The 18,525-nt window shown below is 36.5% G+C and overlaps 1 protein-coding gene and 1 long non-coding RNA gene across 8 annotated transcripts in view; one reads left to right on the plus strand and one right to left on the minus strand.

Moving 5' to 3' along the window:
• The window catches only part of LOC126921613 (TLD domain-containing protein 2), a 297,843-nt gene that overhangs the window by 216,933 nt on the left and 62,385 nt on the right, over positions 1–18,525 (minus strand). For 3 of the 7 annotated variants that reach the window (XM_050733303.1, XM_050733305.1, XM_050733300.1), the window contains exon 2: positions 6,001–6,358. The exons of 2 other annotated variants lie outside the window; for them this stretch is intronic. In XM_050733303.1, the coding sequence (XP_050589260.1) occupies positions 6,001–6,158 (158 nt within the window). In that variant the 5' untranslated portion in view covers positions 6,159–6,358. Of the gene's footprint in view, positions 1–6,000; positions 6,359–7,624; positions 7,838–18,525 lie in introns of those variants that run through there. 2 more of the 7 variants (XM_050733302.1, XM_050733304.1) reach the window with 2 other exon arrangements.
• Positions 4,360–6,043, plus strand: LOC126921653 (uncharacterized). Its single transcript, XR_007712499.1, has 3 exons — positions 4,360–4,728; positions 5,319–5,638; positions 5,892–6,043. It is a non-coding gene; the product is annotated as an uncharacterized LOC126921653 (long non-coding RNA).

The raw sequence follows: 18,525 nt of genomic DNA on the forward strand, positions 1-18,525 counted from the left end.
GGGTCAGTGGTGTTCATCGCTGGATTAAAACGTCGTTCGTCGTAGCTTAATTATGGAAGGAAGCATCGCGACGACTATGATGGATGTTGCATGAGCGTTGTTTGTAAAAGAGATGATTTTAGGATCGTTAGCAGCTATCGTCGCCTCGATTGACAGAATTAATGTAACGTTTAAGTGCGATAATCTTCGGTCGTTAACATAGTTTCCTTTCGTGTGGAAATAACCAGAGTGTTGAACCTTCGCGTTAAATTATATTATATCGACAAGTGTGTATAGTATTTTAGGAGACAGAAGTCTATTGCCAGAGCATACAGCATATACACCTACTGACAAAAGTGAGAGAAACACTATGATCGTTTGGAAATTATTGTACAGGTATTTTTTATCTTCTCAGATACATCGGGTGAAACTAAAAGTAACATAAGGAGATAAGTGTCGATATTTGAAATTACAATGTGCTTTTTTTCGATTATACTCGTGTAAGATTCACGATTGATATTGAATCGGACGAATCGAATGGAACTTTGTGAGAAAAGTTGAGGAACAAACTTGAGTGGAATTATCTTAATATTTTTAACAAAACCTAAATAAAAAATAATGTAATAAGACGTTGGCTAACTCTTGGATTCGATGATCGCGTGGCATTGATTCAATTAATCGAACGCAACAGGCTGTCGATATTTCGCGCTATATTTTTTTAATTTTTTCCATCAACTTTATTTGTAAAACATTGATACATCCCAATTGATATGTAACGTAATTCCACGAATGTTCAATTGGGTTCAAGTCACGAGATTGACTCGATCATTTCATTATATTAACATTTTGCCCTGGAATAGATTTCTTAGTCAATTTAGATTTTGAAGAATTCGTTTCGGGTTATTCTCGTATAGAAATGGTCACTCTGTTCACATTTTCGCGTTTACACGTAACAACATATGAATTTGCAAAATACCGCCATATAAGAAACTGTCTATAGTTTATTTTATTTTATTTGTATTAGCGGATCACAATCGTTACGTAAAAAAGCAACCTCGCATCATCATGTTATCGCCACCAAATTTTTCACTGCTCGTTTTAGATATTTAACGTTTAAACTTATTGTATGTTCGTGTATGGACTCCTATCTCTTTATGGTGTTTTAAATTCCAATGTATCTCAAAAGATAAAAAAAATGTACAATGATTTTTAAGCGATCGTTGTTTCTTAATTTTTCCCAATAAATGTAACTTCAGTTTGTTAAATATAAGAACATCCTATTAAAATAAACCAATTCATTGGAATAAACAATGAAAATAAAATACCAAATTCCAAATCCTCGTTTTAATTCTAAATTCTAAATTGATAAGTAAATATAGAAGTTTATAGAGTAAAAACAATTTTTAAAATACTATTTCACACAGTATTTTTACCACCTCTACAATGAAATCTTTATCTAATTGGTTTAAAGCGATTGCTTAACATTTATCAGTAAACATAACTACAGTTTGTTAAATATAAGAACATCCTATTAGAATAAATCAATCCATCGGAATAAATAATGAAAATAAAATACCAAATTCCAAATCCTCGTTTTAATTCTAAATTCTAAATTGATAAGTAAATATAGAAGTTTATAGAGTAGAAACAATTTTTAAAATACTATTTCAAACAGTACTTTTACCATCCTCCAACGAAATCTTGCTCTAATTACTGCTAAGTGGATGTTGGCAGAGTTTACGTTCGCCAGGCACCTTGCATAAATTAATTGAAATTTCTTCGTCCACAAAATGCCATATTCGCGATGAAAAAAGTGAATCGTGGCAATTACATGTAAACGATGAATAATCTCATTGGCGATGGAACAGAAAGGTCTCGTTTCGTAATAAGCCAGGCAATCTTTCCTCGATAACGATAAATTTCTCGTGTATAAGCGGCCGATCTACCGATCGCGTCATAATTTAATAGATCGATTTAGAAGCGGTTGACGTATTGTGACCGCCGCTGCTAATGGCAAATCGATGAATCGCCAGCTAATTAGCGTATCGACGCTGGCAAACCAGCCAATGCTTGTTACTATTCGCGAAATGTTACTCTGCTACTAGTTTGTGAACGGCTGCTAATTCACCAAGCAAACTTTCAAGCTGTTGCTAAAGAATTTCCTTCCCTATTTTCCTTTCGCGAAATAGCCGATACTCGCGCGATATTTTCTAACGAACTGCGTATTAGCTTCGTCATAAACTTCGACGATGGTATTTGCATTATGTATACTTGCATGTATACTTAAATATTATTCCTCGTCTCGTTTTCTATTTTTAGTAAAAGAATTTCGTAGCTTTCAATGGATTAAAAAAAAAAAAAAAAAAAAAAAAGGAACAGAAAGGAAAGGAAAAGAAATGAAAACTCTTCTCGTAAACTTGAACAGATTATTAACAAATCAGTTGTTAACAAGACCTTAAGAATTCGTAGTACACATCGAGGAGAATAAAAACAGACTCGTAATCGGTAACAGACTTGAAAGTAATTATTTTCAGAGAGAAATAAACTTTTGTTTGTTTGCGATTAATCACGTGTTTAAGTAACACGCTGGATGCAAACAACGACGACAAAGGATTATTATTATCACCGACAAAGGATCGCAATGAGCTACAAATCATTTCCCTCCTTCGCATCGTTATCTCCCTCTTTTGTTCGTCGCGTCTTCTTTCATCTCAATACGAATTCGCGTGTGTAAATCGACTTACGGCAGCTGTATTTCTAAGTATCATTTCTTCTTATAATTCAACTCTGTTATTACTTTATTACGAATAAATGAAACTGATCGAGCATCAAAGAGAAGCGTTAAAAATTCGTAAGAAGATTAAAGTAATAACGTACTCTCTACCATCCACTTTATACTCTGTTTCTATCAGGCAAAATTATTTCTTTCTGTTTCTATCTAACAAAATTACGCATTTAAGGATCGAACGCATTTTTATTCAGCTGCTTGAAAACCATAGATTCCCGTACTCTACTTTAACCCTTTCTTCGGTATCGCACATAACGAGAGGAAAGCGACTGATAGTTCCACTCGTTCGCCGAGTTCTCAAGAAGCCTCTCGACACCACAATATCCGGAGAATCGTTCGAGAACCAGCCACACTAACACCGACTGCCATCTACTGATTACGCTGCGTACTGAGAAACACTGGCTCGAAGATAACGCTTGAATTATTGCCGCGAATAATTAAAGCGAGCGATATTGGATTCTGTAATGGTAGTTCATACGTCACCTTTCATCCCATTACCTGACTCTACCTGATCACTGTATTATTTTAATGTCATACCAGCAAGATTATCAGTTAAAGTATATAACACTAGAACTACCACACCGGTCAAATTGGCTGGTTTTATAATTTTATTTTAAAGTTCCTACTTCATGTTATATCTTTTTCCGCAATGATAACTGAAGGAATAATATAATGAATTTTATTTTGTTTTTTTTTTTTTTTTATGTATTCAAACTGAAAATAATTTTATATCAAGGATATTTATACCAATACCGGTCAAAATGACTGGTACTTATTAAAGTATAAAAAGATTTTGCAATCTGTTTATCGAACCTCAATTAACCAGTTTCCTCGTTTGGTACAGCTTCTCACATGTTTTTAAAATTTTTACTGCGTATCATTCAATTGATGATATCAGTTCAGCAAGATCGCTAGATGCTAATACTAGAAACCACAGCAGTCAAAATGACTGGTTCTACAATTTTATAAATGTATCAACCCTCATTTAGGGATCCCAGATGGATTAATAATACCAGAAAGCTACTACATAACATGGAATTCCTTCTGTAAGAAAGTAATAAATCAATAAACATAAAAATATTCTATTATTACGTATTTTTTAAAGGCCAGTCATTTTGATTGGTTTTGGTAGAAATATCTTCGTGTTAACTATCGGTAGTTCTAGTGATAAGATTGTAAGATTCCCGCAAATACACATGTACAGGGTGTCGGAAAATAATAACGTAAAATAGCATTTTACGTTATTTATTTGACGTTTGTGCGACGTAGGTGAAGTTCCAACGGCACGTTTGTACAGCAACTTTTTTCGTCGTTCTGATCTGATGGAATCAACTCTATAAATATCCAAGTGATGGAAGATAAAGGAACGCGTCTATGCTTCGGAAAACGTAACTTCCAAACACCGTCGTAATATGTATGAAAAAGAAACTGTCGTAATGTAAAGTAGATTTACGAGGCAATCTTGAGAACGTAGCATGCGTATGTAAATTAGTTTCTCTTATAATATAGCCGGTTAACGAGTACAGTGAAACTTCGGTTATCGAAAGACTTTCGTCTCGAACAAATCGGTTCTCCACGTGTTTTCTGAGAAGAAGAGAAAAGAAGAAAAATAAAAAAGAAAAAGAGAACGCATCGGTTACCGAAGAGAATCTGCATTTGCGAACAGACAATCATGTGCTCCACTCTGGTGGCGGAGTATCAGTTACGTCGCAGTTTCTGTTCAGTGCAGACTTCTGTTCGAATTTCCAGTGCCTCTCATTAATTCTCTTCGTCGTTCTATGCTTTTTTATACGTTATCGTTAATTAAATAAATGGCTATTTGGCCGACGAAGGATAACGACGGTGGCAAATCGAATAGAAAAGTCGTTAGAGCTACGACGAAAGTGAAAATAAAAAAGATATTTTTAAATGATTTTTATTTAAAGATGTAGCAAGAAGAAGAGCATAATTTCCTCGATCAGGTATCATTAAGTAATTGAATGTAATAATATTATACAGGGAAATCTATATAGATTGAGCACACGCGGTAATCACGTATAATAGGGTATTACTCAATTGTTGAACTCATATTACTAAAAATAAAGAGCTAGCGGGCTCATTGCATTAACCTTGCGAGGCCATCCGGTTAACATCTCCTCTGTTCTCTTGAATGAACCTTTTGGATACAAAAATTTCCAATGAACGCAAGCAAGATAATTTTCTAACGATTACGAGGTAAAAATAGAAGAACATTTGACTGAAATTGTCAGTCCGATATTCATCTGATCGAATAGAAGAGTCTTTGAAAGCCTAAAAATTCTGGGAACTTTGTAATTAGACTAATACGAGCCAGCCATATTTTTATTTTTATTTCTATGTTTTGATATACGTTTAATAACGCCTGATTGAGAAAATTATATTCCTCGTTCTAGCAGCACGTTTTTAAACAAAAACCATTGAAGAAATTTTCTTTTATTCATATATTTTATTTCCTACTTTTTTCTTCTTTTAACTGTCATCCCACGATATACAAATATTTTATCAAATAATATTTTGTCAAATTTCACTTCAGCTAAGCAGACAATTATTTCCAAGAAAAAAATATTGCCAGTTCCGCAAAATACTATTGTACTGAGAACAAGCATGCGTTTCAACATCAGCTTTTCAGCTAGTCGGGAAATGGATGAAAATTCGCTTATAAAATTCCACCCAGACAAACGAACAACAAAATGAACTAAATAAAAACCACAAATAAAGAGAAGTTACGTCGAAATGTGAGAATGGCGTTCGTATTTCGTATGCAAAACAATTAATGTGTAATACCGTTGATATCCAGTGTCTCTACAAAAAGGAACTCTTCTTAGTAAAGAAAAAGCTGTTCGTTTACTACGTGTGCGTATTCTATTCTCTATTGTTTCTCTATCTGATTTGATGCATTGAAAGCTATTATAAAAGTATAAACGAGCGATCATTTACGTTAATTCTTATAGGAAAATGGTTTCAATTTTCGAACAACCTTCCCAAACGAATTATGGTCCAACAACTAACGTTCTACAATATCAATATCATTTTATAATGAAAAAATCTTCCCTTACATCTATGCTAAATGTAATTCTACTAATTCTAAATGTCCCACGATTTACAGAGGATAGCGTATGCAAGAAATTGATCATTCCAAATGTTTCGATTCGAAACTCTACGCTCTGTGGTAGAAAAGAAAGGGACTCAAAGCGAAGAATCATCGAGGTACTCACTGCCAATTGAATTTCCCGGTGATACCTTCCCTGAGGCGGTCCTTGAGGCTTCGTTGCCTTGGCCTAGAGGTAAGCGAAGGGCTGGCCGGTTCCTTCGACTTGATCGGCGGTGAACCACTTCCGCCACTACCGCCACCGCCGCCGGAGAACAACGCCATTCTTCTTGCTTACGCCGATCCACCAAGTGTGTCGATCTGACACTCGCACAACAGTTCGCGACTCGCTCGATCCGCTGCGACTGTCTCTAGGTCGCGTGTCGAGCGAGCATCATCGAGGCACTCGCGAGCACGAGGAATCACTGGACAAGTCGAACGTCCGCCGCTTTCTGCCCAACCAGTCGCCGAATAATGTTTCTATTCTGCGAAATATTTTCCCATGATAGACTGCTTTAAACACAAGCGAATGAGACTATACACGGAACATCCGAAAATATCCATCAACGATGTAAAATAATTTTGGCTTGAACGCTGGGAATTTTGGAATCGATTGGAAATACGCCTGCTTCGTCCTTCTCTTCAGGGAGAATTGAATTTTCAGTTGAATTTTGAATTTTTTGCAGTTAATTCGCAAGGAGCACGAAGCTGGCTTTACGTTGGTCCAGTAGCATCGCAGCAAGATTCGGTGCTGGATTGTAATTGGAACAATCGAGACAGCGTTCCATTACGGTGTTTTCATTCCAGTACAGCGTTTTCGTTCCAGCAAGTAATCCGACCAAACTACCGGATCAAAAGTCTACTTTTTCAATCCAATGTTTAGCCCCACCATAGCCAACACAACGTTACACAGCGTTGCTGGAATCGTCTGGACGGCTCAATGCTGCCCAGTGCTGGCTGAAGCGTAGTACAGTGCAGTAGCCGGTTTTCCGCGCGAATTCATTGCCACTAAAGCCTATCACTTTCGACGAATCCGAAAGAAACTTTCAGATTTCCAATCAAGCCATTGGCATGCAATCGGTCGATCCAACGACTGGACAAGCGTAAAGCCAGCTTAAAGGATTGGTAAACAGGTCTCAAAGGGATTAGATGTATTAATGAACGATTATTTGGTGACAGTGCTGTGGTACGATATGACTTGTACAACGTAGATATAGACGTGCGGTAGTTGTCGAAATAATATAGTTTTAGTATACTTTCAGTATAGTCGACATATGGTTGAATGGTATATAAGCTGGACAGAAACTTTTCACAGCCACTGTAGGTACGCAACTTCGAAGTTATAGACGCGACAGCGTAGAAAGTTAACGCGACATCTGCGATCGATTACGGTTTGGTAGGTTTGTACGAGGCTATCGATTAGGTTAGACACGCAGAATTGCAGGGAAGGCACGAATCGTATAATATCTGTATCTGACTTATTTTCACAATTGCTAAATTATATTTCACACGCGTTAACGATCGAAGCGGAAGATAACGAAACAAATAATTTTGGTTTTGCGAATGAAAAGAAGGATGGTAATTATTTAGAAAAACTACGTTTCTCGTTATCTGTGTACCAAAGACACTTCGCTTCTCCAAAAGTCTCTCACGGACAATTTTCACTTTAGTCAACAGGCAAAAATCGTGTTCGTTGTATGTAAATTATCCTGCGGAAGGAAATATTTTTAAATAACGCTTTAAAAAATTACCGGAGACACAGATATCTTCCGGATGGAAAGACTGGCGCGGAGGGCTCGATGACAGATGGTTTCAGCAGCTCGGTCCGAATGCTTACTACGATCCAGACCGATTTTTCAGTCACGTCAACGACTTGTTGAGGCTCGTTAAATAACAAGTACGACCGAACGGATGATTCAATTCGCTCGCGACTCGCGCGACCGAACGCTAAGAAGATCGACGACCAAAGTTCTTTGGTCTATTATACAACAGATTTATCAAATGCATACTTTTTCCTGTAAGTGAAATAAATCGACGACAACGTAGAATATTCTCTATTGTTGAAAGTTTACTTGATTAGAGAAGAAGCGATTAACATGCAATTACGCTTTCTTTGGGCAAATAATTTCTATAAATATTCTACCTGGTGGATTAGAATTAGCATTATAGATATTATAAATAACGTAGAAGAATTAGGAGAATTACGTCAGATAACAGAGTGGAATATTACAAATATAGCGCAAATAGGAATTTGCGTAAAAATTACAGCGTAACATACTTTATACTCAAAAATGTATTTTTCTCTAAAGAGAGATTTAATATACAGGAGATTAGATAAGGTGTACAAGTGGACATAGCGAACATCGATTTTTTAGGAAAAAATAAGGAGATATAGAAAAAATTGTTTCATATGATGCGAGAAAATCGGGTTTGAAAATTTTGTCAAGTATATTTGAACACGGCTAATTCAGGACTGAATAGAAGTAAATAATCGGCAGAAGGTTATTCTACGTGCGGAAATAAGTCGAAGACGTAGATTAAACTTCGTTCGCGAGACGTTTTGTTGGAAAATAAATCTAACTGTTGAACACGCGCATGTACCAGGCCAAATTCTCACTAAACACGTTCAAACTCTAGTTTCTTGAAAATTAACCTTCAAACAGACAAATTGCTTTTCACGTTTTTCACTTATTTTTGCATCCGGAATAACGCTCTACCGATTTTTATTATTAATTTATGTATACCGAATTTTATTCATCATCCGGTCGATAATCAGGCTAATTTAATCGACGAATGTTCAAACTTGATCTTATCAAGAGTGTCGTATGACAAAATTGTGTTCTACTTTATTTTCTTGAGAACAGCAACACATCCAAACCAGCTGGCTGCTGAAGCAAGTAAAACTCTCATAAAAAGAAAACTAAAAAGAAAACACCTCACTGACCTCACTGAAGAAATGAAATAGTCAAACTCGTAGATGGTATCCCGCTGGGGGTAACCACCTCCCACGTGTTATTTAGCAATTAAGCTAGAGAAACTTACCAAATGTCCAGCTGGACAAATTGTAAAGTACAAATTGAATAATAAAAAAAACACTTTATTTTCTTCTGATCTTCTCATAAGATATCGCCGCACGTCCGCTTATACGTGTTATTCGCCCGTATCTTGTACTTACTTTTCCTTTTCTGTATCGATCTACGTGTTTGTATTTGTTAAATCTTCAGCTTTTAACGTACACCCTCATCGATTAAAAAATTAACCTTCGAAGCAAATAAATTTCAAATACACCACCGCTAAGGAATTAAACGATCCGTGAGTGTTTGAGAGGTGGTGAAATTCATACGACAGGAAAGAACCTCGATCCTTCCGATTCACCGAAAGGAGGAAGAGCACCGCGATAACGTCGTGTACGTTCGGATGGAACTTTATTCGTTCACCGACTTCTAACGGGAAATAAAGCTGCTGCTTCGTATTGAACTCGCAGACGTATCGAGTGGCGATCGAAAGGAATTGACGTGAAGCGTTCTCGTGCCAACTTCCAAGCGCATTTATCACGCTCTCTATGGTAAGATTGATAGAGAACAGTCGGATCAGTTCTTCCTTTTCTTGCGTAACTTTGTTTGAATTTGTTGATTACAGTAGGTTGCTTCTCTTAGCAAGTTTTTATTAATCGTTTCAAGGAGTCGTCTAATTTGATCTCATTATGGAAATTGATTTAGTCGAAGACAAAGACGAGTAAGAATTTTCTTAATAATCGTAAAACTTGATTGGTACGTAACTGTTCAAATAAAAAAATTGTCAAACAGACGTAGCCATTTTTCTCTACAATAACCATTCTACAATATACCGTAGGAAGAATATCAATGACGATAGCAAACGATATGGTGTGACACAAATACGACGCATTTTCAATTTCTCATTAGCATATTAAATTGAGTCGAAGTTCGTTCTGTGTGTTAAATTATTCAATTACAAACATTTTGATAGTGGGACCATTTGAAGAATGTTACCCTAGAATAATGGAAGGTTCGAGCAGTGGGATATTCAAATAATGACACACTCGAACAATGGGATCTGCGAAACGTGTATTTTTCGAACAGATATTCAAACGATGAAAGTGCGTTAAAATCAGATCTTTTAGATTTGAATAACTTCCACTGCTTCGATCTATACTTCGGGGGAAAATTATTGTTCGATTCGCGTTTTGAGTAATTTTTATACATTGCGGAACATTAACTATATGTAAAGCTTGGATAGAATTATTTTTAGCGTTAAACGAGTGTATAGAGAAGGGCGTAGATCAGTCGATAAGTTGTTACGTCGGAGAAAGAGAATTTAAGAAAATTCTATGGCTATTCTTGTCTGCAACGAAACGCGAAAGAAAAGTGTGCAAAGGCTCATGATAGACAGCAACTGGTAGCGACAGCGATAAGACCGATAGAATCGACCTTAACAACCTCAGTTAAATTTCATTACGTTTCTCGAGTGGCACGCGCCTTTCAAGGTTGCAACATACGATTTCAATTGCGCAAAAACGACCACTGTCGCCGGGATCGTTGGTCAACTCGGCTACTAACTAAATTATAAATGTTTACTACTTAAATAAAAGAACAATGGAAGACGGACAACATTTCCTACAAGCAATGCGTGCTTGCAAATAACAAACATTACATAAAATGTTTAAAAGGGAGCGATGCAAAAATCGAACGCGTCTGCATTGTTGAAATATCGCGAGGATATTTCGACGAGGAACAAGGAACTGGAGATTACAGGAAAGCCATTTAATAAATCGATTTTCATTCGTTTCTTCTTTTTTCTTTTTTTTTTCATTGCGGCGATAGAGGAATGAACCGCACGATAGATTTATTGTTTTCGTTCGACGAACGTAGATTTGCAATTTTTTCGTAGCAGTTGCTTACGCATCGTTTTCTAATAGTAAGCTTTTGCGCGTTAACACGATCTAATTGAAAATGGGAATGGCTTGTTAATTTAAGTTTGTATTGAATTTCGTCTAAAGGCGCAAGCCTTTCAAAGGTAAGTGACAAATATCCAAAGGTAACCAACAAAATTTTATACAAAGTATCGGGACCCGTATTATAACGATCTATATTTTGGAAATGTATGGAATTTCAAAATTCATCAATTTAAAAATTCAAATTTCATCAAACGTAACTTCATCAAACATAATTTCAACAACATTGGAATTCAACATCGAAATAATATTTTGTTTTATTCCCTATCTTTTCGTCAACTATTGTCAAATTTAGTTCGCGTAATGTATCGTTTGGCTTCGACCAAAGTTTCTGATCAATTTATGCATGCATTTAATTTCTGTTACACCGATACCAATATATATAAGAGAGCGAAACAGATGAGGTTAATAATAACAATGATGATAATATATATATCTTATGATAAATTCACATAAATTAATCATAAACTTTAGTCGAAACCGGAAGCTACATTACGTGAACTAAGTTTCGCCATATTTGATGAAAGGATACGAAACAGAACAAAATATAATTTTGCTGGTCTGGGGAAGTTCCACGTGCAAAGACTGCGCGAATACGAATCTTTATAAAAGTCTGAAGTTATGTGTACTCGATGAACGAAAAACGGAGCCGGAGGCTCTCGACCCTCGACCCTCGACTTCAAAGCAAACACACTCGACCAATCCTATTTTTTTTCTCTCCCTTCTGCATTTCTGTTTCGCCGAAAAAAGTCTCAGGACGCACGATCACAGAGAGAAGGAAAGGGAGAGAGAGAGAAAGAGAGGAAGAGAGGTGAGAATCATTGAGAGAAAGGGAGGGATGGAAAAGAAAAATTTTCCAACCAAAACGTTCTCTTGGTGTAATCAGGCTTCCGTTGAAGGACGTTTGCTAGGTCAAGGTTAGCACGATAAGGTCAAGGACTGGCAATCCCGATTCTCGTAGAGTGGAGAACATAACCAGCCTACGCCTCTCCGTGTCGAAAGCCTACTCCTGCTCCCGGTGTGTATTGATCCCTTTTGCCCCGGCAAACTCCGACCAATCGCGGCTCTGCCATTGCACGGTAACCAACTCGTTCCGGCACATTTTCGACAGAACGGACGCACAGGGGCCGAACTTCGATCAGCAAGTCTCGTGACAAACGTTAATTAACACTGCGATTTGATGGAAGGGTTTATCTTTCGGCCGAGTTTCCACACGCAACTGCGTCCATGAAATTCGCTAGTTTAGGTGAATTTCCCTTGGTGAATTTGGTTTGAAATGGAAGTGGAAATTTTTCTGTTTCTGATATTAAAAACGCATATTTGTACCTCTACCACTAGAAACCCTGTCGAATTCGAAGCAAGACTTGCTTTAACTCGAATTATTTGCCGCGTTTCCAAATCCCTTATTTTACCTCTGTAATTCGAGTTTAGAACACGCAGCCCTCTGCAAGTCGAAGTTTACCGCTACAAGTCGAACTTCTATCGCCGCTGCCTCTGCAACTCGAAGTGCGCCAATAGCTATGCCATGTATCACATGAGATGCGAGAAACCAATCGTTCGATATTCTCTCGTTTCTTCCAACTGTTAGAACTCTGTCGAATAACGTAGGATGACACAAGTCGTACACCTATTTCTTCGTCCTTAGACTACAAGCATATCCACGATGAGGCTAATCGGTTTCGTCGGTCGAACTTGTAATTGCCTTCGTCTCTTGCATTTATGTACGTTGAATAAAATGAGTTCGAAGAGGAAGCTCGAGATACGAAGACTTTCCGAAGATGTGAATGCGATCGCCCCTTCGTTGTTATAATGTTACGTATATGATAATTTCGTTATTTTATTTATTAAATCAGAGATGAATTCGCAACTAATTTCCTTTCGTCTTTAATTCATTTGAAAGAAGCTCGTTCAGCTTGAATTTCTACGCGTACCATATATAACGACGAAAAGAGAAATGTTCCAGTGAAATATGTAACTCGAACCTTCAACAAATTACACTAAACAGTCTTGGAAAAGTCACGGCCTTGTCTCCGAGTCAGTGGTTCTACACTATCGACCGAGTCTCCGCCGAAAGGTCTCGCGTCCTTTGATCTTCGTTGAATGCTCTGCCTTTTCGTGGCTCTTTTCGCCAGCCGTTACGAGCAGTGTTAATTAGAAGCAAATTCATGAAATTCGTGTTACTGGCTCCGTATCCGTACCATTTTTTTCTTGTGATTCTACCTTTTGAAATATCTCCAAAAATTCTTCAATACTCTTGCATCTCTCGTAGAAAAAAGGGGAAAACACAATGGACGGACTATACTGTCGCAGATATGTTATCGTTGAAAAGATTCATGTTGTATTCAATCGTTGTACGATTCATGAAATACATAACACGAAGAGAAGCAGCGAAAACTTGTTCACACAATGTGTACGTCCAATAGAGAAGAAATGAATGTACAAATTTAGAAATTAGTTCATTAAAGATTCTCTGTTCCAAAACAATCCTGTATTTTTAGGCGATTTTCCCATTCCTCGGGAAATTCGACAATTCTCGTTGAGGATCTCCCTAAGATGACCAACTGAGTGAAATTTATTCACAATTTATTAAATCACGTTCCATTATAAGAATAACTTTATGTAATAGTCAAACTGTTCGAGTACTGTGAATCCTACACGTTGATCTTAGACTTCTCTAATTAAATGATCCAGTACAATTTTCTCCTACAAAACTCTCTTTTAAAAACGAAACTTCAAAGCGTTACCAAAACGCTCCCTTCTCTTGAGATATAAAAAGTATTAACAAAGAATATACAACCGCATGTAGGATAAAAAAAAGAAGACGTCCATAAGATAAAAATTGAAATGAAAATGTTGAGAAAGTCGCTTAAAAAAAAAATGGGCGATGGAAAATAAAGCAATCGGATTGGACTGTAGAGAAACGATCGAAACCGTGTGCCCAGCTACCGCCAGACGGCCTGTCTCCTAGCCTATTCGTAATTTATGAACGTGCCATGGGCCAATTTCCAGACAATTCTTTGCCTTCTGTGGCGGGCGAGAGTTTCTTCTTCCATGTTTAAACAGGGTCGAGTCGAATCATCGTTCAGCGGTCAACGGTATTGCTATTCGCGATGGTAATCTGTGTCATGGAAACCACTTTTACGTTCCAACCTCGTTTCTTCTTTCACTTCCTCTTTAAAAATTGATTAATTCATAATACCACCGCGATTTTTTCTTGTTTTTTCTTTTAGATACAACCGTTACGCTACTGATTCGTTGGTATCGCGCTAATTTATCAGGTCATCCCATAAGTTCGTGCCATTTTTCGAGCGGTTATATATGTTAAGATTGTTTGCATACCTTTCAGTTTCATGAAAAAATGTAATCCCCCTCCCGTTGTACAACTTCTTCCCATTTTTCATTATCCCGTCTCGAGAAAAGTTCTCTTGTCTTTCTTTAAAATATGAAATGTATACACAAAGGTCGGCACGAACTTATGGGATGACCTAATAGATTGATCGTATCATATTATCAACAGTTACTCCGTTCCTTGGAAAGCAGTTGCAATTTATTTGTTTGAAAATGTATACGAAAAAATGTTACGTGTCAAAGGGTAGTTCGATCGTGTCCTTCGTAGTTAATTAATATTTATATATAGATGGCGATTGTTAATTATAATAGACTTGTTTAGATCCTAAGAGCAAGGGCCAAAGATATATGCTTTTTGTAATAGCTTCTGCTCTCATATTCTCCTTCCATTTCTCCTTTTCTTTCTCTTTTACTTCGTTTCTTATGTCCTTTTTGTCGCTAGTTTATTATTTCTGCTGTACGTGTCTCCTTCTCCTTCGATTTTTGTGTCCACGTTTTTCATTCTTCAATCGACTCGACCAATAATTTTAAGTTTTCCTATCCTCGTTAATTCGTTCTTTCACAAAGATAATTTCATGTAAAATCAGAGCACGTGCAATCAGTTTTTTGAACGACTGTAAATTGGAATTCATATAAACGAAGTTGCACTGGTGATAAGGTAATGACTATGTTCTAGCTCTGTCAATGCACGTCGATCGTGTAGATTAACGCAACACAAAAGCCGAGCTGTTTACTCGCATTGGTAAGTTGAACGTTCTACTGGAAGCGTCAACTAGCCAACCCTGCCATTTAGTCACGAGGATCGCACAAAGAGCGGATAATTAATGATTAATCACTAACGATAGAAACAACCTTCGAATAAAACATTTTCGAGCCACGGATGATGTAACGATGAACGAAGGTTTTACGTGACGTTTTCTAATCAAACTGTTTATCTCGTACGGAATCTAATAGGAAATGCGCTGCGCTGGGAAAAAAGTTCAATACAAAAACACCACGTGCCTCGGACGATTCTACGATACTAATGATCATTTATTCCCTAATGATAGGTGGTGCAAAAACTTCCAATTCTCTTGTAACGTCCAAGTCAAAATGAAGAAAAACTGGACATTAGAAAATTGTCTAACTTATCCTAATAATTCACTACTTTCGCGCGATTAGTATGACATTCTCTATCTGATTCTCTTACGAGAAAATCCTAATCCTTTCATAATTCGATGAAAATCCTAATTTTTTTTCATTTCCATGTATCTGTAATTATCACACACCCCAATTATCAAGTTATAGTACATGCGCTTGTGTGCAGACATTTAATTCTCTTCGAGTGCTAAAATAAAGATGTGCTTTTGCGTAGGTCTGATTGTTATGGAACGGTGATCAGAATCCATGGGTCATGGGTCACGAAATTCTTTTCTTTCTAGACACGACTCTTGCCTGAAAGCCTCAGACCATATTGCACGAACCTGTATAAAATTAGTCTCCATTTTTCAAATCTCGAATTTTTCCTTTCAACTTGTTTCGCGTTTATTTCACGTGATTCCAACGAAATAATAATTGATGTCAAAAGGTCCCAGAGACGACCTTAAAAAGTTCAATTTTCTACTGACCCTCATTTTCTAAGAATTGAACGTTTAAAAGTTTCTGGATTGTCTAGTTGTTCCAGATGTTGTTTCAAAGTATCGTTTGAATATCGTATTTAGTTTAGGAAATAATTCGCAAAAACTATAACTATAATAAGACTGTGGATACTTTTTTTCGTTTTGACAACGATAATATACGGGAAAGGATTCTTTTGAAACACTAACGCGTACTTTATTATTGCGTCGACGATGTTCACTGACGACGACCACGTAAGGGTAAAGTTACCTTTGTATTCGTGTTCCGGTCATCAAACTTTTGTTCTAAGTTGTTCCAGGGGATTAAGTACCTGTTCCAAAAGAAAAACCTTTCACTGTATGCTATTGCTGCCAGAACGAAAAGAAATGTTCATAGTTTTACGGGTACAGTTTTTACAAATTATTTTCTAAATTGAATATGATGTTGAAATAATATTAGGTTGTCGCAAAAGCTTCTTTCGTCTTACTACGGAAATAATAGATTTTTATTTTCGTATTTTTTTTTTTAGAATATTTTTTGTTTTATATTATAACTGGACCAATTCAGAACAATTATTAAACGTTCGGTTTAAAAAAAAAAAAAAAAATGGCATTGTTTCTGAATCCTTTCGAGACAGATCATTCTTTTTTTGGAACGACGTGGAACAATCGTGGAATAATTTACAACAGCAACAACGAATTCAACATTTTCAAATTTTCCAGGCTAACTTTATACCGATAGTAGACGAAGCAGTATTAATTTTATCAGTGCTAAGTGTAACAGTCTGATTTTGTTGATTACAGATTTTCGTTACTAGTGTTAGGTCCAATTTTTTGGCCCAAAAAAATTAGAATTATTACAATTATAACATAACATATATAACACAATATAATATAATTATATAAATCAAAATTTAAAAAAACTGGTTTCGAGTGAATACTGAAAAGCTTTTCAAAGTACGAAATTGTCGTACGCTCGCTCGAGGTAAGCTTTTACCTACGCAAAATCTGAAAATCATTTTCGATGCTCCAAGCGCCTTCTGTGCTTTCGCAATGGCAACAGTTAGCTCGTGTGAACGGAACTCGGTGGGAAGGCACGCGTCCAAGATCAGCGAGAATACAACACTCGCTTTGTCGTACACAGATTAAAGCAACGGTGATGACGCTGGTCGCGTCGCGATTTACAATCGCATTAACCACGTCGATATATTATCGCGAGGTTATCTCCGTATCGTAGCGCCGCGACGCTAAGGAATAGACAAAAAGCGTCAAAACAAGTTCTATCGATCGTTCCTGAAAAATGGCATCCTTTGCTTTTCATCATCAGGCGTACCATCGAAAATCACGTACGAGCTCTTTTTAGACGCTGTGCGTTCTAATTTCGAGAGGAGATAAATATATATACTCGTCGATGAGCTAGATTCGCGCGGCTTGAGCCAAGGAGAATGATGTTTGTACAGCGTGTGACACAGAACGTGTGACAATTGGATGATTTCGGTGACTTACGTGCGTAGGTAAAACGAGAGATGAAACTTGCTAGGCAGAAGTTTGTTATTCCTTGGTAATAATGCACGATCGAATTGAGCATCATCGACGTGTAATTTCGTAGAAGTACGAGTGTTGCATAAATGATGTATAAATGATTGTTAGATAGTAAGAAGAATTTGGGATAAATATATGAAGAAAATGATACGAAAAATTGTAAATAATCGATAGGTCAGATTTGATCGTGCATAGATCTTCGAACCTTTAAAGTGTCAATTAAGATTAAATTAGATATTTTTGCAAATATAAATAATATAACAGATATGTTATTAAATAAGGCTGAGTATTTCGGGAAGATAAATTTTTAGATTTGTATAAAATGATGTAGAGGAAGAAGTGATTACGAGGTGATAAACTTTTCTCTTTTAATAGAACAATATGTTGGTGAAAATGCACAAGCATAAGTCACATTCTAACAACTTCATTATACGATAATACGCAGTCGCTCAGGGTCAACGAAGGTCGTAAATAAAGAGAAAGTAGTTATATCTCTTCAATCTGATGCGTGAGAAGATAAATTGCCAACTTTCGTCTTGCGAATATTTCGCAATTAATTTTCTTCCTGACTACGTTTTCCTTACATAATACAAATATAGCATCGCAAATGGAATTATAAACTTTGAATACTAACAACTTCACCATTATTATTATTAAGTTAATAATCGAGTAATTCGTTCTTCACTAATTCTCCTTCTTCGCTTGCAATCCACGATGCTCAACGTTTACATCTACGATAATTAAATTCTCTAGATTACAGATTACGCTGATGCGTATTTGAAAGTCTGCTGACATGTACAAATAAGTCATCAGCCTTGAAACCTCGACTGTAATAAATCAAAGTAATTGCCCTCCATATAAAAAACATTTCTTCATATTCATAAAAATGTAATTGTGCGAATATCTGTGCGCTTATGGGAAATTAAACCAGATCTCATAATTAGATATGAAATAAATATGAAATAGTTAAATACAGATAAATGTATAAATTTATCACAAACGATTCTACATACACGAAATTGCTAAAGTACTTGTTCAAAAATTGAACAGCGAATAACAAATAAAACAAATCTCTGCGTACAATTTCTAGAAATATAAAATTACGTCACCAGGATATAGATAGCGTCTAGACGGAATCTATGTTTTTTGAAATCCATATTTATTAGTCGCGTTACTTCGCGAGCGAATGTTGATA

Source organism: Bombus affinis, chromosome 11 (assembly GCF_024516045.1).
Source record: "Bombus affinis isolate iyBomAffi1 chromosome 11, iyBomAffi1.2, whole genome shotgun sequence".
NCBI classification, from domain to species: domain Eukaryota; kingdom Metazoa; phylum Arthropoda; class Insecta; order Hymenoptera; family Apidae; genus Bombus; species Bombus affinis.